The sequence below is a fragment of the Falco biarmicus genome, chromosome 13, assembly GCF_023638135.1.
Source record: "Falco biarmicus isolate bFalBia1 chromosome 13, bFalBia1.pri, whole genome shotgun sequence".
Classification (NCBI taxonomy): domain Eukaryota; kingdom Metazoa; phylum Chordata; class Aves; order Falconiformes; family Falconidae; genus Falco; species Falco biarmicus.
The window spans coordinates 5462067-5483379 of record NC_079300.1 but is presented as its reverse complement, the minus strand read 5'-3'; the positions used below and the strand labels follow the sequence as shown (position 1 = coordinate 5483379).

The following is a 21313-nucleotide window of genomic DNA, read 5'->3' as shown; positions in this document are numbered from 1 at the left end:
GTGGGTGAGCCCCAGGGGTCCCCGGAGGCCTGCACTGCCCTGGGGAAGGGGGTGCTGGGTGCAGCACAGCAGTGATCCCCCCGCATCCCACAGCCAGGCTGGGGGGAGGAAACCCACCCTCCAGCAGTGCCGGCAAAGCCAGCCTGACCCGAGCAAATGAAAATAATCAAAAGTAATTAGAAGCGTGCTGGACTGCTCCTCGGAGATCTGTGCAAGAGAATAAACATGCCGGAGCCCTCCGAGCCACTGCAAAGGCCCATGTCTGAGCTGTTAGGTGCCCTGACCTTGTCCACATAAAGACGTGATTTATGAAGTGCAGGGCACAGCAGCAGGGCTTCTGTCTTCTCCAGAAGAACCAAATTACCGAGGTGGAGATTAACATGCTTTCAGTTGGGCCCATTTCCAGACCAAGGGAAATTTTTTATTTACATTTTTTTACCTTTAATTTCCTCCTCCTCTCCCTCACTTGAAAACTGCCTTTTGGCCGGGAGGGACGAGCCCCACAGCGTGTGAGGGCAAGAGGGGCGGCCGGGATGGAGCTGCGGCAGCACCGCGATGCCCACCACTGCTACCTCACCCAAGGGCTGGAAGAGGGCTGGCCCTTCCCCCTGAAATAAGCAGCAACGCTTGTAGTTTCACTCAATTTTAATTTATTTTTAAGTTGATATCCACAATGCAGGGTGGGAGGAATTAACACACTGGAATTGCGTCGCCTTTCCTGCTTGTCGCTGTTTGCCGGGTCTGTCCCAGACCATGTGGATGTGTTGGAGGGCTGTTGTTTTCTGCTGTGTTTGTTTTGCTTTGCTTTTCCTTTCTCCCTCCCTGCTTGATACGCTCATCTGGTATTTTAAACACTCACCACAGTGTTACTCAGGATGCTCAATGTTGTGTTTAGTCACCTTGAGAAATATAACATTAAACCCCACTTAAAAGTGTGGTTATTAAGTGGCTTGCTCTATAAGCGTAAGGATAATATTCAGCTTAATATGAACATTTATGAAATTTTTAAAAAATCGCCAGCGACGCCTCTGATTTTTCACCGTTGTCCCCGGCCGTGTTTGTCCACAGGAAGCCCGTTAGAAGTGGACAGTGCAGCTATTTCATCTGGCTGTGGCTGAGCTGCTTTGCTTTGCTTTAATGATGTGCTGGAATGCACGATGCCCATAGGGTCTCCATTATGAGAACTTTTACTTCTGGGACGACCATGAAGTTAAAGGCTTAAAAGAGGCATCAGTTTACAGCCTGGTGGGAATTACTAGCAGACTTGAGTACTAACTCCTTACTGCCTCCACTAATATAGCGACTTATTTTAAATAAACAATTGCAAAAGGGACCCTGTGGAAATATTTGGGCCTCTTGAAGCCCCTACCAAACCATCCGAGGGGCGGGAGGAAAGGCTGTGGGTACATTTAAGAGATTCTTGCTTGAAAGAAGAAAAATCCGTGTGTGTTGTGCAGCCCCGACGGGACACACACACCCACCCACACACACACACACCCCCCCACACCCACACACCCCGCGCTGCCCAGCGCTTCTGCCCGCGCCCCGCCGCGGACCCTCTGCCTGGGGGCCATGGGCCTTCCTCGTGCTCCTTCTCCTCCTCGGGCCGCGCTCCCCTCCGCCTGGCTGGTGTCCAGCCGAGCACGCCGGGGAGCGGTGCATGAAGGCAAATTATCAAAACCGGGGGTTCCCCCCCGAAAATCGGGCAGCGACGGTCCCGCGGCTGCGCATCGCCCGCTGCCGGCCCCGCTCCCGGCCCCGCGGCGGGCGCGTCCCGCGGCAGCCCGGCCGTGTCCCGGCGGCTAGCGCCACCTAGCGGCCGCGGGTGGTGCCCCGGCGGCGGCGGAGCCCCGGTGCCGGCCGGCCCCGCTTTGCCGGTACCGGGAGGCCCTTTTGTTTATCCACCGGCGTTTCCTCCTTTTGTGGCGGAGCGGGGGTGGTGGTGGGGGCTCCGGCTCCTATCGGGGCCTCTGATCAGGCCTATGGGCTCGAGCAATCAGTTTCCCAGATTACTTGTATTTAATACACAATGCATCATAAAACAAATCCCTCATCCTGACAGGAAGAAAATAGAACAGCTCATAGCTCGAGCCGGTCCAATTTATGGCTAAATTAAAAAAAAAAAAAAAGAGAGAGAGAAAAAAATAATAATAAGGAAAAAAAAGCCCCAACAATGGACAAGCAGAGGGAGGGCAGGAAATCAATGGGCCGGCAAACCGGGCGGTTCTCAGGCCCGGCTGCTGTGGGAATCTCCCACCAGGTTTTTTGAGGTTATTGACAAAGGATTTTTTTTTTTTCCTGTCCTACCTACCACCACTTCGTGCGGGTTTGTTCCCCCCCCCGCTTCTCTCTTCCCTCCCCGCCTTGAACAATAGCTATTATCTGAAATAACAGTTCAATGTCACAGATAACAGGCCGGTGAGACGAATTAATCATCATCTCTTGTCACCCGGCTTCTCGCCCTCCCCCTGCCATCCTTCCCCGGCCCCCCGGGAAAGAAAAAATCGACTTTTAGTCTGAGAAATATATTTGTACTTAAAAAAAAAAAAAAAAAAAAAAGTGGGTGGCACTTCTGCATAGTGCGATAAAAGATCCAGCTCGGCATTTCCCCCCCCCCCCCCCCCAACTCTTTCCGCTAAAATAGGAGTATCTTGCCGCGGTTAGCCCGGACGGTGTCCGCCTTGCGGCGCGGTGGGATTGCGGGGCCGGCGGGGCTGCGGCTGCCGCGGGGTGGGAGCGGGCCCGGCCGCCGCTCCGCCGGCAGGTAGAGCCCAGCCTCCCGCCGCCTCCATTCATGGGATTCGTTACCAAATAAATAAAGGGGGGGGGGGAATACAAATGGTTTAGCGAGCTCCAGCAAACCGGGCGGTGGTTCCGCGGCACTAAGCCGGGGTCGTCGGGAAATTGGCCGGGCAAAGAAAAAAAAAAAAAAAGTTGCATTTCATTAAAAATTATTATTAATAGCCACAGTGACGGCGGCGGCGGGGGTTACTCGGTACCGCGCCGGGCGCGCTGGCTCCTGGAGCGCCGGGAGAAGCCGTCGGGGCCGGCTGGCCTGGGCTCCCCGCCCGCCGCAGTCCCGCTGCGGGGCCGCCGCGACGGCGCTCCCGGGAGCGGGGGGCGAGCGGCGGCGGGGATGGCCGCGGCCGCTGTATAAATAGAAGCGAGCGGCCAGGGCCCGGGCCGCGGCAGCCCCCCGCCGGCCCCGGGAGGGGGATGCGGGGGGTGGCTGCCGGTGTGCCCCTGCCGCGGGGCCGCTCCTCCGCGACCTGGCGCTGACCCCCGGCCGCGAGGCCGCTGTCGCTTTAAGCGCGCCGGGAGCGCCGCCGCCGCCGCCCGGGCTTGGGGGGGGGGGTGGGGGGGTGTAGGGCGGCCGCCGACGCAGCCGGGGCTGCCCCGCTTTAAAGAGACAGTGCCCGAAGGGGAGCGGCGGGCTGGCAGGACCCGACGGGGTGGGCGGGGAGGGGGGGGCGGGCAGGGCCGGGCCGGGCGCTGTCCGGGGGTGCGGCGGGGCAGGAGCCGCGGGCAGCTGCGGGGGTGGGGAGGGGGCGAGCCGCCCGCCCACGCGCGCACACTTTTCTCCCATCCCCGGCGGAGAAGTGAAAGAAGTTTGTTTTGTTGAGCGGTGTGCGGTGGGGTTGTTGTTTTTTTTTTTTTTTTTTCCTTAAAGAGGGTTGTGTGGTTTTTGCTTTTTTTTTTTTTTTTTTGTGTGTGTGTGTGTGGTTTTTTTCTTAGGGTTTTTTTTTGGGGTGGGTTTTTTTTTGGTAGTTTTTTTTTTCTCTTTCCTCCCCCCTTCTCCCGATAACTTTCTTTGCGCGCACACACACACCAGCCCAGCCGATAAGACCAGGAGGGGCCGGCAGGGGAAGGTGATGGCGAGCCAGCAGAAACCCGCCGAGCCCCGCCGCCGCTGAGCCCCCCCCCCCTCCCGGGGCTGGCAGCCCCCTCCCGGCCACCCCGCCCGGCGCCCCGGGCCCCCGCCGCCCCCCGACAAATGCTGGAGCGCCCCGCGCCCGCGCAGCGCCCGCCGCAGCCCCGGAACCCGACGGCCGCGGCCTCCGCCCGCGTTTGAAGCCAAGATGTTGCTTCCAGCCGCCTGAAGGACATTTTCCCCTCTCCCCCCACCCCCCCACCCCGTTTCCCCCCCCCCCTCTCCCGCAGGCTCCCGGCGACACAAGGTAAGAGCGGCGAGCGCGGCGGCTGCGCTGCCCACGGCCCCGCGGGACGGGGCCGCCCTGCCCCGTCGGTCCCCGGGCGGACCCTCCTCCGCCGCCCCCGGGGGTGGGGGATGAGCCGCCCCCCCCCCCCTCCCGGAGCAAAGCGGGGTTTGCTTTGGAAGGGAAAATTCAGTGTGTGTCCCCTCCTTCTAAAAAATACCGAGAGGTGCGGGCGGCGGGGCAGCGTGCGCGCCCGCGGGGTTCCCGCGGCTCCGCTGGGCCCCACGCAGCGCGGCCGCGGGGTCTGGGTGGTCGTGGGTTTGGGGTACGCTCTCCCCTCCCCCCTTTTTTTTGTGTGTGTGGGGAAGGCTGCTCGGGAGGAGAAACCCGGCTGTGCGGGGCGATGCTGTGCAGCGCGGGGCTGGCGCGCTCCCACCGCCCCCCCCACCTCCCCGAGGGGCCCGATTCTGGCCTCGGGGGGGCGGTGGGAGCGCGGGGGGGCGGTGACCCGGGCAGCGGCCGCTGTCCCTGGGCCGCCCCCCGCCGGGACCGCCGCTTTCCGCGGGGCGCGTTTCCTGACTGGCGGTGCCCGGGTAGGAGCCGCCGGGGGTTCGCTTTAACCGGGGCGCAGTGCCGGGCTCCCCTCCGCGCGGCGCGGGGGCCAAGTGTGCTCCGGGCCCGACCTGAGCCCCAGCGTTTCCCGTCGGGGAAACCACCTCCCTCTCCCTTTGCTTTTCGTTTGGGGCATGTGTTTTATGGTGTTTTCAGTTTGGGTTTGTTTGTTTGTTTGTTTGTTTTCCTAATAAAACCGGGTGGTTTGCTGCCGCTGCCAAGGCGGAGAAGTTACAAATGTAGCAGTGAGCTCACTGGGATGCTGTGGAAAGTTTCAAATAGGCCGGTGGTAAAGCTTGCAAATAAATAATGGTATTCAGTCATATGTAACGATTAGTAATTTGTCATAATATTAGCATAGAACATCCTCTTTAGCTTGTCCACAAGCAATCTCATTATATTTGTTTATTGTCTGCGTAATTGGAACCATTTATTGGTATGTATTGAATATTGCCATGTTTTGCATGAGTGTTTACATTGTTTTTCATTTATTTTCTTTAGTTTGGCATAAAGAGTTCTATTTTTTGCTTCAGTTAAGGGGAGTGATTTACATGTTGCACAGAAGGGGCTGTTTGGGAGCGTAATATGAAAACGAGATAAATAACTCTGCCTACCAAATAAAGTTTAGTTCGGAGCAACAAATACGAAAAGACCAAATGGGGGCTGCAAACAGCGTAAACCCTGAAACAAAACAGAAACCTTAAATGAAGCCAATACCACCTATTTTAATAATTTCCGTTATGTTCCCTGACTGAATCATATTTGATTAAAATAATATTTTCAAACATAGTCATTGATGAATGCAGAGAAAATCAGATCCCTTTTAAATTAGCATTATGTTTCTTAGCAGTAATTAGACAACCTCTTGATTACATGTGGACATTTGTCAAGATGGTTTTCAGTACATTTATTGTCCTTTTATTGTTATGTACATATTCTGACTGTTCCTAAAAAAAAATATAGTCTCACCAGAGAAGCATATTTCTGAATAAGCATGCCTGTATTATTATTATTATTATTATTATTATCCATTTGTTTATCTGGAAACCTGTGATTTATCTTGTGATTAGTATGCCCAGACAAAGACAGAAAGATTTAATCTTTCATATTCTTCCTTTTAGATCTTGGACGAGTTTTGCAATGTGAAGTTCTGCATAGATGCCAGTCAACCAGATGTAGGAAACTGGCTCAAATATATCAAGTTTGCTGGATGCTACGATCAGCACAACCTTGTTGCATGTCAGATAAGTGATCAGGTATGTGGCGTTCACTTTCTGGACTTACTTTTTTAAGGAACTTTTAAGGTGTCAATGGAAGAAAAAAAAAAACAACTAAACAAAACCAACAGCAATTCACAACAGATTTTGGCCTGTTTGCTGTTATGGCAAAAAATAAGGCACAGATGTGAAATGCAGAATAGAATAATTTTGATTATGGGCAATAGATCATAAGGATTTTCTGTTTTTCTGTTCATAAATAATAATTTCTTTTTATTTCATCTTATACCTGAAAAAAATTGGGAGTGCTTTCTTTGGAATACAAAGCCAGTATTTGCTGATTTTGAATTAGCAGCATTTTCTGGCTCCTGTTCCAGTCCACTTGGATTGCTACGTTAAACCGTTGAGTTGATCAGAAGCTGTAATGTAAAATTGATGGAGAGAATGAAGGGGAAGACACAAAACTGATAATGCTGCCAATGTAGTTGCGTGTATGGGGCTTTGGGTTTGAATGCACACGTGTGTGAATATTCCTGTGCCTTCCCATACACTTTGTTAGAACTCGCAGCACTTGTGTGCTGAACCAGGATCTTCAGTGGTTTTCTTTTATATTTACTGCACTTAAATCCACTCTTTGTTGAGCTGAAACGTTATTTATCCTGGTGTGTTCGAAAAAAGGCTGGAATAGGCAGAGGAAGGACGCAGTGAAGCATTTTGTTTTCAATTATGCTGATGAGTTATTAGGTGTTTCTTAAATCAAGGTTCACTTTAGTCTGCAGATAATTCATGCCATTATGAAATATTTTAATGGGTGAAGTTAGGTTAAGAAAGCTATACTTCTTTAAAGTAAAATACCTAAAATAGCAAAGCAGCAACTGATTGTGAATTCTAGTTTCCAATTTAAACTTTGCTACCTGTAATGTAGGATTTGATTCGTTTAATCAGTGTTTCATTTTTCACCACTTAATTAACTGCATCAGGTGAATGTTAAAGATTATCTTTAGCTGATTTAATTGCCTTGACAGTATTGAAAGAAGAATCACAACCAGACACAAAGCTTTAATTAGAAATCATTCTTTCTAATCAAATTCCTTACGTATAGGAAATGAATATGAGACAGCCTGCTCTTTCCAGCACAGCATTATGTATTTTGCTCATGCGAGATAGCCGATTAAAACTGGTTTAAATAACTTTTTTAGAAACTATGAGAGAAGATTTTTTTACAAGTTTTACAGTTCAGCCCTGAGCACATGTAACACAGAATGAGCCAGCCGACTGAGATTTAATTTCATTTTTATGTAGCAGCTGGTTTAAACGAAGAAGCCATAAAGTTTATTAGTAAACGCAAAATACGTTTTCCAAGTTGAAATATGCTTTATGCTGAAAACAGATAAATTCTCTCAGTGCAGAACATTAACGGAACAGTGATACGAAAAGGAAACTATATAGATTAATTGAAACAGCAAATTCAAATATTTTACTTTTAATAAGAGCTGGCTTGGATAGGGAAGATCAGGAGTGGAATCACGTGCATTGGTCAAAGCAACTTACTGTCTTTGTGTCGTATTGGTGATCTGCAACTGAAAATGCACCCTAGGCTGAAACATCAGCATCTACCTTTGCGATGCAGATACGCACGCGCGTCTTGACGTTTTTGGAAGGAAAGTTATGGCGCTTTTAACTTTCTCTTTTTTTTAGTGTTTACATTTCTGACATTTGGTAGTGGTGGCTGTACTGCTGCCAATAATTTCTTTCATTCACTGGAGACTTGCTATTTATTTTGCACAGTATCGTGCTGTTCATAATTCCATATTTTTATAGCTTATCGTTGCTGAGATTTGCAAATTAAGAATTGGTTGTCTTTCAAGTAGCATGTTGTGAGCTGGGCGCTGTCAGCAAGAGATTGTTGTTGATTTGGCCCTCTCGAAACACTGCACATTCACCCGCAGAATTGTACGTGTACTCCAACATTTTATGACCAGAGTCTAAAAAGTTAATGCTAAAAATGTGCTCTCGAATCTTAAAGTGAAAAAGTCTTTCTAACAGCTCCTCCTTCTGCTTTCTTCTGGCACAAGCTCACCAGAGGTAATATAAAATATAATAGGAAGGCAAACTTGGGAATGGACATTAGATGGCCAAACGTGTGCATGTACAAGGAGTGACAAATGCAGGTCAGGACTAAGCGTGTGTATATGCCTGTGTATAGACTGCATGGGGCTGCCTTCGGGCCACTCTGCCTCTGTAGCTCCTAGAAGGAAAAGGGGGGAAAAAAGGAGGAGAAAAAAAAAATTAAAAAGAAAGGGGGGTGGAAGAGGGGAGGACAAAAAAGATGGGGGAGGAAAAAAAAAAAAGGCGAAGCCTGAGGATGTGTATTGGTGGTTACAGCTAGAGCTGGAGGGCAGAGCCATGCAGCCCAGCTGGGACAGGAGACCCCAGCTCAGCTGGAGTGGCAGCCAGTGCTGGGTGCAGGGTAGAGGGGCACCTGGGCGGGGGCATCCCAGTTCCCCCTGCTTCCCCCAGGAGTAAGAAGCGCCTCAGCAGCTCTGCTTGCGTGGGGAGCATCCCCACTTGCGGGAGCCACTGCTGGCTCCCGAGGCACAGACACTCCATCAGCAGTAATTGTTCACCTCTAATTGCTTCAACTCATCTGTAAAATTCACAAGCAAACATTGGGCTGTACCTGAAAAGGTAAAAGATCCTGCCAGCGCTCCCAGCCTCATGGTGCCCACAAGTTTACGCTACTAAATTCAAGCTTGACTGACAGACAGGTATGATTCCCAGACTGCTGGAGGCAGGATTGAGATGAATCTCAGGGCAATGTGTAATCTAGTCACACTGCTAAGCTCTACCTTGTGTATTTAACAATAAGAGTGAAACCCCCCCTTTTTTTTTGTTGTTTTCTTTATTGGAGTTTTTTCAGAGACATACCACCCCACCCCCTGACTCACGGTTGAGGTTAGGTTTCATCACTTAGGATCAACTTTACAAAAGGCCTGGGCTCTCTCTTATGACTGTATAAATGAGCTTTGCTAAGATGAACAGCTCGATAATGGTGGGATGCAGTCAAAACATGCAAGCTGGATGCAACTCATGTTTCATTTGATTGGAGGTGGAGTAGGGTTTAAAAGCTGCATTTTTTTTATTATTATTTCAAACGAGGTTGATCTAGGATTTCTCTTTGCTGTCTTCCTATTATCTCCTGTCATACCTAATCTAACTGGAACGTATGTAATTCAAGACATATATGAATAATAAAATTCCACAAACAGGGCACTCTCATTTTTTCCTTTCCCCAAAGAGACTACAGTGTGTGCAGAGCTGCAGAAAGTCTTGTCACTGTTAGTGCCGTGGAATGTGTTTTTTCAGGTCGGAGTCAGGATTCAATACTAGTTTCTGCTAACTTGGATGACTCCCCTCTGTTATCATTAAACATCTATTAGTTCAACTTTTTAATGACTTCAGAATGATTAGCACTGTTAGGTTTTCTGGCAGCGCTGTCATCCCAGCAAAAGCATTATTTTAAAATATGTATGTTAATGAAAGTGCGGTTGCAAATACAGTGAGTATAGCTATGGCGTGTCAGGGACTGTCACGCGTTCCAGGCACATTTTCAGGCTGGGATCACAGTCACCTTCAAGCTAGAAAAAAATATTTTTTTTTCTTTTTAGAAAAGTAGTTGGTAGCAGTTGAAGTTTAAACTCTGAATGTTGTTTTTATCTAGCTTATTGCTTGCAGAGCTCTGACAGTGATACAGGCACATAATGCTGTGAAACTGCCCTGAGCTTCCAGGTCTCTTCCCCCTCAGCAAAGCAGCTCCTGCGGATTCCCTTTGGTTTACCTATGGAAAACTCAAAAGTGGCTCAAGATTAATTTACTGAGGTTTTGGTTTGCTCTGTGTGCTGAAATAGGGGTTTGGCTTTCTTTTTTCCCCGCTGTGTTTTGTCTTCTTTCCTTATACTCAGGCATACGCCACTGCAATGGGAGGAAAACCAGTAGTATTACCCTCTTAACAACGTGCCCGATGTCAGTGATATAAACTTACACGGGTGAACCTACTGCTGTAGGTTTCACCAGACCTGATCACATCTTACATGTTTTACAAACTTTTTTAATCTGCAGGCACAGCTTCAAGTTTCAGACTTTACTGCCGCTGCCCCCCCCCTCTGCGGCAGGCAGCTTGTGGGCAGCGGCAGCAGCGGCTCCGCCAGCAGCCCCTCCACACACAGCCACCTGCAAAAGTTGTGTGTTTAAGGAATAGTTTCGAGGCTTTGTTGTCAGAGAGTGAAATTAAGGTTTGGGCTGTTGTGGGTCAGGAGGGCACATGCATGCTGAGCGCATGTGGGGCCCTATTCTGCCGCGATTCTCCCTATGAGTTATTAGTTTATTAAGCAAATGAAGCTTAATCCAGCTCCCACTGAAAATCTGTCTCCAGTGGAGCAGGGTTGTGTTAGCTGCGGCTAGTGGAACAAGGAGCTCTTCGGTGGTGATTTTCCACTTATTGCAGTTTGAGCTGAGGCTGTGGGTGAAACTCCTGCCCGGTCTGTAGGTCCGCCTGTGTTATCTGGTGCTTAATGCGCTGCTGGTGGCACCGCTCTCGGCGCTGGCCTGTCCTGACATGACCTAAAATAGTCTAGAACCAAACCCGGCAAGTAGTTCTGCAGTGATAAGCTTTTTATCGACAGTTCACGTTTAATAAAAGTAGTGAGGCAAGTTGTTTCTAAGCAAAAATGCCTTTTGTGACGAGGCCTGTCAAATCATGGTCGTGTGCTTGCCAGAAAGAGCATGGGGGGTTGTCGATGTCCACAGAGCCGGGGCAAGGCTGCAACTCAGACACTTTGTGTGGTTCATGGATGAAGGTGGAATGTTAGAAGACAACTGCATGGAGGGGTCACCTCGGGAGAGTGGGTGGGCACGCAGGGGCTGTGGTCTGGTGTCGGTGGTCAGCGACCCCCAAGCAGGAGGTTCTGCAGGGCTGGAGCAGCCCAGCTGGATGTAGCAACCTCTCGCCCTGAACCAGGGCTCTCACAGAGGCAAAAACTCATCTACAATGAAAGAAGACATGAGTATCGCTGGGGAGGTGGCCTGCAGCCCTGAGACACCAAAGATGGTGCCCTGCAGAGGGACGTGTAGCTCCCTTCTGGCTTCAGGGAGCAGGAGGCACTGTTTCCCTTGGAAGGTGGGAAAATGGGGATTCCTGGTGCCATTTCAGGAGAGTGTCCTTGCTCCAGCCCCTCCTGCTTGATCCGCTTGAACAGTTTTGGAGCTTTTTGGAAATGAGGAAGGAAAGGGCTCACAGTCCTGGTGCTGAGGTTCTGCGGTGCTCCCCCACCATCTCTGCAGGGCGAAGGGAAGGGCCGGCTCCCCACCGCTGGGCTCCCACCCATGCCCCTGCAGCCACTGGCACGCAGGCACTTGCTGAGTTTTGCCTGTGGGTTTTTGCTGAGGTTTTCTTTGGGCCCAATACAGTGCTGGGGAAGGACTCCTCTATATTAGCCCTTGAAAAAACTCCAGTGCATTGCAATTTATCATTTGCCTGAGTATGGCAAGAGGAACCTGGCTCGGGTTTCATCACACAGTTCTCCAGCTGCAAAAGTTGTTCATCACAGGAGCTAAAGTTAAAACTTCCCAGTTTGGACCTTTTTCCTTCATTTTTTTCCCCCTCAAATACTTAATTATGGCTTGTTTTGAGGTTATGTATCCATCCGTCCATCTCATTTTTCTGGCGGGCATAAATCCTGATTTTGATCGAGCTCCTTGAACATAATGCTTATTATTTGTTTTGGACATTTAATTTGTTTTGCTTGTCAAGCAAGTTCCATTCTTGCTCTAAAGCAATGTGGAGGCAAACGCCAGTTGGCAGTGTGCATGCCACCTCTCCAGGCGCTCGCTGCCCTGCCCCAGCTCGAGGCACGCTCCCCTCTGGGACACCAAAGGTGCCTGGGAGATGCCCGGGGTGGATGTACCCATAGCGTGTGGTGGAGTCCCGGAGCCCCTTGGGTGCTGGGTGTTGGCGCAGGAGTGGCAGCGCAGGGCTCTGTGGGTGCTGGTGGGGTTCACCAGGCTTTCATCGGGGTGTGCTCTGCCTTTGGGGTCTTCTGTTTCTTCCCACTATCCCACACAGAGTGGGTCCTCATCTTCCCACTCACACCATGTGGTGCAGGACAAAGTCACTCGGTGCTTTCCCCTGCGTGAGCTCAATACCTCGCCCGGAGGGTTAGAGTACACGCAGCGCCAATGCTGAGCAGCATCTCTCTGCCCTGAAATCTGAATTTCCCAGGTGGTGCTGGGCCACATGCAATGTTTTCCAAAGCTCTCATACACGCAGGAGTAAAGGGTTTAGTTGAATGCAACGGAATTACAGCCCCTGCTTGGGGCTGAGCATGACAGATGTGTGTGCAGCAGCCGGTGCCTTTACTCACACTCATCGCTGAAGTGTCGCTTCTCCCCCTCAAACCGGCATCCTTGGGTTGAAGCTTGCCAGGGGCGGAGGGTGTCAGGCAGGGGGTGAGGGTCTGGCCGGGGCAGGCGGGATGGCCGAGCTGCTTCACAGCCGGCGGGCAGCCGTGGCCGAGCGCACGGCCCCGGGCCGAGCTCGCGGGGAGTGCGTTTTTGCTATTATTTCAATTATTACAACTTCCTGAATAGGTTGAAGGTCGTTCATAATTCACGCTTTTGTCATCTTTACACATGCCAAATGCAGTCTATTAAGCATAAATAAAATTTCAAGTGCCTGACCAGGAAAAGTAAACTGGGATTCATAACAATGAGGCCTTATTCATCCATTTAAAAGTAAATTGTGTGTGTTCCTTTTTTTTTCCTCCTCCCCTTTCCCTTTACGGCTTTGCAGTTTGGGAGCTTTTATTTCTGCTCAGTAGCATAAATATATGACCTGTGGTGTAGGCAGGCACAGAGGACTGATGAGTTAGGCCTCCCCCAACTTCTCCCCACCTCAGACCCCCTGAACTCTGAAAGTGTTTCCAGATCTGGATCCGATTTTGCTCTTCCTATATAAACTGCAGTCACACACCGCTGATCCCAGGGCATGTGAAATGTGCATCTGGACTTTGCTTTTATTATTTCCCCCCCACCCCCGGTCGTTCCTCTACCGTGCAGCGGCTCTTCCTATACGTCTTTAGGCAGACTGCTGCGTGCTCGTGCATTGTGAGCCCAGGTTAGCGCAGGAAAGTCAGGAAAAAAAAATGGGCTTGGCAGGCTGAAGAGGTGATAGTCAGAAAATTAAAACCTTTCGTTAATTACAGTAGAGTCAGGACTGTGTCCAGGAAATCTTCCAGCTTTGCAATGGAAAGTCCTTTTATTCTACATTAGTGTTTCCTAAAACAAAAAAATACTGCCTGTGGTGGAGGTTGCAGTTGTTGCAAACCAAGGGGACCTGCAGGGCTGGGGGGTAATTTATGAGCTTCCCCATCTGGGGGCTTGCAGGACCCCCAAGCCGTCTGCCCACGGGAGGCTGCTGCTGCCTAAAAACTTGGGCAACGTGGTCCATTTCAGCAGTTAGCTTCTCAGTTTGTTCTCAGACAGGGTAATTCCAGGTTTCAGGTGCAAAGAGTAAGAAAAAAGCTTTTCGTGTGAAGTATTAAGGACAGCTCTTAAAATCACGTTAGGTTTACCTGCACAGTCATTTTGGTTTAAAGTTCAATATATAATGGTTTAGATCCTTACTGGAACGCTATCTGGTATATGAACTGCTAGTACAGGTAGGGGGTTTTGTTCATACAGAAAAAAAAATAATTAATAATTAAAGTTAGTATAATAATAATAATAATGTGAAAAGGACAGAGCTGGAAATCTGTCACATAGACCTTGTGTTGGAGGGTGTTAACTTCTGAGATGCAAAGTAAAGAAATATCACTCAACCTAAAACATGGATTTTTTTTTTTGCATACTCTGTCTTGTTTCCCTACTGAGGTACAGAAAGGCTGGGCAGACAGTTTCTTGTGGGTAGCTGCATCGTCTCTGATGTTTTCCAATATCATCACAGACAGGACAATTGGCTGCAGAGTTTTACACCCTGGTTAGGGATTTGTCCCACAGCTGCAAGAAAAATGCTGCACTGTACTGGGCCTTCCCAAAGAGAAGTGATGCACCCCGGTGCAGCGCTTCGTGAACAAGCTCCTCTTTATGCCTGTGTACGGTCCGTGTGTCCTCATCACGATGAGAGGTGAAAAGATCCATCAAAATGCCATTGATGGGACAGGAAGAATACCGGAGAAGGCTTCGCTGTGGTTTATGTTCGCTCCTTGGTGTGGATGCGCTGCTGACCTCAGAAGAACAGCTGAGGTTACCCAACTGTGACACAAAACCCGGGAGCACTGAGGCAAGTCCTGGCCAGAGCAGGAGCTTTGGCACAGTCCCTTGGAGATGGTGGAGGTCCCACCTGGCTGCGCGGTGGGCCTGATCCGGCTCCCACCCCAAGTGGGAAGCAGGTGCTGTGGCAGCAGGGAGGTCTGCAGAAGTCTCTCTGCTCAGCGTGCAATGCCATACATGTATTATTTCCACGCAAAGCCAGCCAGCAAGCAGGGTTATTTTCCACAGATCGGACTGCAGCTTCCCTTTCAGATGTGTGGAGGCCATTATACTTCTGGAAGAAAAAGCCAGTTTTCAATACATTTATCTTAATAAATGGAAAAGCAGGCATTGCTTAAAGCAAATATTCACTGGATGCAGTGCTGGCATCAGATTTATTTGCGGGAGTTAAAAGCTGGCTTCACTTAAATGTGTTCAGCCTTTGATCAAACGAGTTGCATTGCCCCAGCCGCATGCCCAGCACGCCGAAGCTCACGCAGCAGCCCCGTGTCCTTTGGCACTGATAGAGGAGTCGGCTCCGGAGGGGATTGTGGTACCAGGCATTCACCCAGCTTCATGAAGAGACATGCACAAGACCCTGCCGTGGCTCTCTTGACCCCTTGTGCCCTTCAAAATACTTACTGGAGTTTTAAACCCCCTGGCAAGGGGTAAAAGTGGCCAGCCCAAGCAGACCCTGCTGATGGTTTAACCAGGGTGGTATGGAAGAAGAGGGAGGTGCAGCCTGGGCAGATCAGGCTGCCCATAAAGTCCTTCTCCTGGCTTTTATGGGGAAGACTGGCCATAAGCAGGGGTTGTGGCATGAGTACCTTGTGCCTCATGTGTTTTGCCAGCGCTTTGGCACCTGGATTGGGGCGAGCAGCAGGGCAGTGGGATGAGCTGGCCCCGGCAGCCTTCACCGCTGCTCCCCTGTGCGCCTCCTCCAGAGCGGTTTTTGGGACAAGGCAAAGAAAACAAATCTGAGGAAATGCATCTCATTTCGTTATTTTTAGGTATTTAGCCCATATCTGTGGGCAAAGGCTGCTTGTGCAGAAAGAAACGATTAGGCTATACGGCCACCTCCTGGAAGACATCGGTATGTGCTCGGCTCCCGGGGCCACCCGGCCGGTGACAGTCCGTGCGACCGGGCGAGGAAAATGCCCACGCACCTCTAGATACCTGTGCCTGCCTTGCAACGAAAGCGTCCGTTTGACTTGAAACAACAGGAGTGATTTTCTGCCTTTCTCCCAGTGCGCTGAGTACTGAGAGTTAAGAGATTGAGAGCAAAACCTTTAAAAATACATTAGTCTGAGAAAACGCAAAGGCATCATTTTTTAGCGTAGGAAACGTAGCTGTCATGTGTTTTTGTTTAACAAGGCCTGAGGAAGTTACTAATATTTATTTGAGCTGCTTCGTGGAGCTTTTTAGTGCTCCTCACATTTCCTGCTGAGACAGAAAGCAGCCAGATGGATTTTGGGAATTTCCTTTCGGTAGAGCCACCCGGTGCTGGCGTGGGCTTGGCGTGGGTGCACAGACCCAAGGCAGTGTGGCCCCTTCGCCCCCCCCCCCCCCCCGCATCCTCGTGCTTCTTGACGGGCTCCTTCCCAGGGCCTGATGTCACCTGTGCGAGGGGACCAGGTGCCACTGGCCGGGGTCACTGCCAGCAGCTTTGGCTGCTCATGGTGTTTCTTCATCCAGGACTGATCCTTTGATTCCCGTTTGAAGCTAAGGAATAACCAGGTGTGCTGCTTTGTATAAGCCTCTCACCTCACAGCTCTCTGGAGCACACAGATGATCGATACGGTGGGTTGGACGCCTTGGGCTTAATCAACAACGTCCTCTCAGGTCTGAGTTAGTGCCTTTTCCCCATGCAACAGGAGTTACCTCCCTTATGTGCATCACTCAGGGAGGCATTTTATGGCTACTTCGTACATGGGTTTGGTATAACTGAGCATGCAAATTGCTGGTGATATCTGCAGTCATCACGCAGCTCGTTTTGCAGCAGAGGCTGTTGAAAGTCATCTTTTTTATCCTCACAGAGCCTGAAGCACTGACGACTTGGGGGCTGGAAGGAGCAGACCTGCGAAGTCGCCACCTCTCCAGCAGCCAGCGCCCACGCTGGGGCAGGCTCTGGCCATGGGGTTTTGATCCTGTAGTACTCACCAGCAGTGGTTTACGCTTCTTTGCCTATTGTGGTAGTCACGTTGCTTTCTCTTCTGTTTTTTGCAGATATTCTACAGAGTGGTAGCAGACATTGAACCAGGAGAGGAGCTCTTACTGTTCATGAAGAGTGAAGATTATTCACATGAAACAATGGCTCCAGACATTCACGGTTAGCCACCTCTTACTGTCTAAACTAATAGAAAATATCATTGAAATTAGACAAAAAATCAGGGAGATTTCTCCTCTGTTGGAATCCTTCAAAATGTGGGATGGCTTCGCTGCAGCCAGGGAGGAGACCTGGACCATGGTTGTATTTATCCGCCTTCTGCCCTCCTGCTTCTCTGAAAGCTGTTCGGTGAATTAACTAGTCTAATAATACCACGACTCCTTCAGTCCCTCTGAAGGGTGAATCTGCTCTCAAAAGCAATGCCAACGCTGGTGTTGGGGGTTCTCTGTTTATTTTCTTCATCGCTCCAGCCTAGTCCAACCGGGAGTGTAACTTCATTCAGTGTTCCATTTGAATGCAACTGAATGTCACTTCATTCAACGATGCGTTTTCTACGTGCTAATCTGGCAAGCTGTGGTTTGCACGCTTGATATTTCTCAGTGTTGCATCCCTGCAACTCATAATGCTTTTGTGTTTTACACTCACTTATTTGAACCTCCCTAGCGAAACAGAAGTCTGCAGATGTAACTGAGGGTGGTAGTAAGGCTTCAAGATTGAAACTTGATCATTTTGTGGGTATTGCGAAAGGAGAACAAGAGTCCATGCCCTTATCTCTAGGCTGTGCTGCTCCTGCAGGACCTGTATGGACCCTGATTTTAGGTTATCTTTTGTCACTTTCCCAAGCAACTGTTGTTCCATCATCTTGAACATAGAAAATTTTAGGTTGTTAAATGTTGCTGTCACATGTTGAGGACATTTAAGCCATTCTTCCTCATGGAGCTAATTCATTAGCCATCCGACGCACAGATTCTGGGACTGAAACTCCTGAGCTCTTGCTCAGATTAGTCCCCCACCTCCAAAAGCCCCATCAAGCGGTGGGTTATACAGCCACAGTGGGGACTGGGTGTAGGACATCTGCTTGATACCCATTAATTCGCAGTTTATGCCAATGTGGACATTTTATAATTTCTCAGGGATTCAGGGATAGTACACAGGGGTTTTCCCAGGGCAGGAAAGGCCTATAACTCGGGCTGCTCTATAACTGCCTGTACATTTAGAACAGTATCTTTTGTTCTCTAAAGAAAAAGATGGGGATTATTCATTCATTCTAGCTTGGGTTTGTGGTTGGTTGGTTGTTTTTTTTTCCCCATAGTGGTAACTTTGTTTAGTTACTGCTAAAGATGTCCTGCTTTTCAAGCATAGTGTTTTCCCTGCTAGTCCCTATGGCCAAGTAGCTATTGTATAAATTATACCAGAGGAAATCTCTGCAGTCACATGCAGGAGTATGTCCCACAGGGCTAATTTAGAAGCAGACTGAGCCAAAGTATTGCTCGTGGACAGCAAACAAGAGAACACTATAATGCCTTCTGTGTATAAACTCAACTGTCAAGTAGCAACTGAGTACATGCATTTGAGATTTCAGCCAGACTCCTCAGTGCCTTTCTGACTCAGAGCCCCTGGGCATTTATGTCTGCAGGGCGGGTAACACTGGAACCACACCAGGGCATCTGCCTCTTTGTATGGACCATCAGTAGAAAGTACAGCAGAAATAAGTATCATGGGATGCTCTTCTCCAGGGTTGCTTTTGGGAATTTTCTTCAGCTAATCTGTTCTTTTGCAGGAATTACTAATTAATGGAATGCAATATTGACTCCAAAGTAACACTTTTGTGATATTCTACACTCATTTTCAGTAAGAAAGTCAGATTTTATGGAATTTAAAGCAAGGACGCCGAATTCATGTCTCTTGTCTTACTTTGTACAGTGTCGGGTGCTACAAAAGGACTCTGATGGAAATGAAGAGACTTAAAAAAACTCCATAAGCACCCTTTTAGCTATTTTAGATGCTGATGTTGTGTCTAAGTCAGTCTCCTTCATTCAGAAATGCAGAGACTGGCAGCCTCCACTGGATCTCCATCTTATACCCTGTATATACCCATTTAGGATAGAATATAAACACACTGACTTTTGTCCTAAGCCAGGGTCAAGTGTCTCTGTTGGATATCACCCAGGCAATTTAACAGGTGGTGTGCTGTCATATACTGTAGAATCTAAGCATTATTATAAAGCATTCTAAGGCATCCTTGTTTCTTTTGAGGTTCTTCTCTTTTTCACTGAATAACCATTTATTTTACCATACTGTCATTGAACTCCTGATGGGATGGTAGTTAAAAATGGCTGAAAACTGATGTGAGCCCCCTGTGCCCAACCCCTTTGTCTTCCAGAGGAGCGCCAGTATCGCTGCGAGGACTGCGACCAGCTCTTTGAGTCCAAGGCTGAGCTTGTAGACCACCAGAAGTTCCCCTGCAGCACCCCTCACTCCGCCTTCTCCATGGTGGAGGAGGACTTCCAGAAAAAGCTTGAGAATGAGAATGACCTTCAGGATGTACATGAAATCCAGGAGTGTAAGGAGTGTGATCAAGTCTTCCCAGACTTACAAAGGTAGGAGTAGATGCTTAAAGAGTGATTAAACGAGGCAAATTCTGCAATGGCTTCAGCCATAGTCTAATGGTAAATCAGGCAGAGCATCAGCCAGGCAGAACCTGATACCTTCCTCTTCTATACAAACCTAAGATGAAGATGAATAAGACTTTTGTGATAGTTGGTGTTAAAAAGCAGTGAATTCTCAATAAATCAGAAATTTCATCCTTATACTGAAGTCCTCAGTGGGGACCTTAAATTAAGAACTAGATCTTCTAATCAGATCTTTAGCTGGCATGAATTGGGCTGGGTGCAGTGAAATCAGAGGGGTGATTATCGTTCAAATCAACTGACGTCTGGGCTCCTTATTTTTAGGTAGAAATAACTTAGAACATCTCTGAGTGGTGTTCACTGATGTTACCAATTTTATCTTTGCAATCAAGCCATGCCAGTTAGAGGCAGGTTCTAGATATTAATATATATGTGTGTATGTTAATATATATTTCTAGCTGTACTGTCTTGAAACACTGGTGTTCATCTTTTTCTCATATCTGTCTATCTATCTGTTAAAACATATAGGCCGGTGTGCATATGTGTCTGAAATATGCATAGAATGTAAATAAAAAGTATGACTTTTATATGCTGAAGATCATTTACATATTTATTGTCACTAGCATTTTGGTGGCTGCTTAAAATACTGTATTGTGGTGCACATTATGGCAAATTTTTGCAGATTTCTGAAAGATATTGAAAGTACACACGAGCTTCTGCAGCACATCCCTGTCAGGTTCGCATCTTTCAGGACCAGGGGAAGGTTGACCTCAGCCAATATTTGATAGTAGTGCTGAGATACCTCAACAGCAAAATCCTGGGCCAGGTCCTCCGCTGTGATGAGGCAGTGCATTTCTTAGGAAGCTGGTTTGTAGCAGCAGCAGACCTGGGCCAGTGTCTCCTGCTTTCAGTTGGAGTCTTAGCACAGCTCCCACACTCCCACAGTGTCTTCTTTCCTTTCCACATCATGTGGGCACAACCTGAGTGCTGATTAACTGCCCTTTTAGGGACAGCAGTGTATTTATTTGCATTGCTTAATAACCATATGCCCCTTAAGTATTGACTTGTCAATTGAGAGTATTTTGTGGGTTCATATTTTTCATAGAAATGTTTACTAGTCTGCGATTCAGGGTGTTGGGGTGTCTGTTGGAGGTTAGCATGGGTTTGTGCACACCCAGGGTTAGCCCCTTTGGACAACTGCTCCTGGATGCTTCAGGTGCTGGTTCTGTGAGATGGAGCCCTCTCTCCCAAAACACGGGCTCTTCACGGAGTGGAGGTGGCTTGGCATCATGCGGGATGTCTTGGACCAGCGTATCGTATGACCCGATCCTCACACTTCCGCAAAATTAATGACACTGAAATTAAACATGATGTGCCAAACGTTGCTCCCCACATACTAGGTCAGCCCTGCGGAGTGGGAATTCATGCCGACACAGGGCCATATTCACCAGCTGATGCCGAGCAGTGTGCGGCTCCGCGTGTCTCATTTTCAATCCCAGTGATTGATTGGGAAGGGCTGATGAAGGTAGATCAAGTCAACAGGGCTGCCACACTGGGGGTGAGGCAGGAGTCCAGGCTGTAATGTTTTTCCAGGTTGTGAGTTACTTGGTGTTAAAAGTTCTTTTTTGCCTGAGATCTAGAGGACGATATCTAACATATGGGAATCATTGAGGAAATGTAAATTTAGCTTAAAATATTAAATATTGAAGAGAAAGGGCAGAAAACAAAGAACGAGTCATCATAAATAGATGGGCAGTACTGTGAGAAAGAGTGAAAAATGAGACAGAATGCAGTCATTCTCTGAACTCTTGAATTATTGAAAAGCTAATACACCACAAAGACAGTTCACAGCAAAAAAGTACCAAAGTGTGATATATCCAGATTATATAAAACAAAAGGCCTGAATGAGCCATGCTTGAGGGTGTGTGTAATTAAATGGAGAAAGAGCTGTGCAGGAGGATGGAGATCTGGGGGACAGGACTGCCCAGTGCTGACGGCAGATCACGTAGCCACGGCAGGCGTCTGGGAGCTGGTGCCAGAGCTGGGGACGAGGGTCTCTCCAGTTCTTAGAGCAAATTTGTTTACCAGTACATGATGGAGAGTCAATTGTTATAGAAGTATTAGAAGGGGAAGCCAGAATTGTTTTTTTCCCCCAAAGGAAGGAGACTCTGAGGGGTAGAAGTAAAAAGCATCTGCAGGGTAAAAGCATTTCCATTGCCTGTGGCT

The 21313-nt window shown here is 48.7% G+C and overlaps 1 protein-coding gene across 2 annotated transcripts in view; it reads left to right on the top strand.

Moving 5' to 3' along the window:
• MECOM (MDS1 and EVI1 complex locus) overlaps window positions 1–21313 on the top strand; it is a 348406-nt gene that overhangs the window by 294327 nt on the left and 32766 nt on the right. Inside the window, exons 1-4 of one of the 2 annotated variants that reach the window (XM_056358821.1) lie at window positions 3847–4178; window positions 5891–6025; window positions 16517–16619; window positions 18841–19057. In XM_056358821.1, the coding sequence (XP_056214796.1) occupies window positions 16571–16619; window positions 18841–19057 (266 nt within the window). In that variant the 5' untranslated portion in view covers window positions 3847–4178; window positions 5891–6025; window positions 16517–16570. Of the gene's footprint in view, window positions 1–3846; window positions 4179–5890; window positions 6026–16516; window positions 16620–18840; window positions 19058–21313 lie in introns of those variants that run through there. The other variant, XM_056358820.1, reaches the window with a different exon arrangement.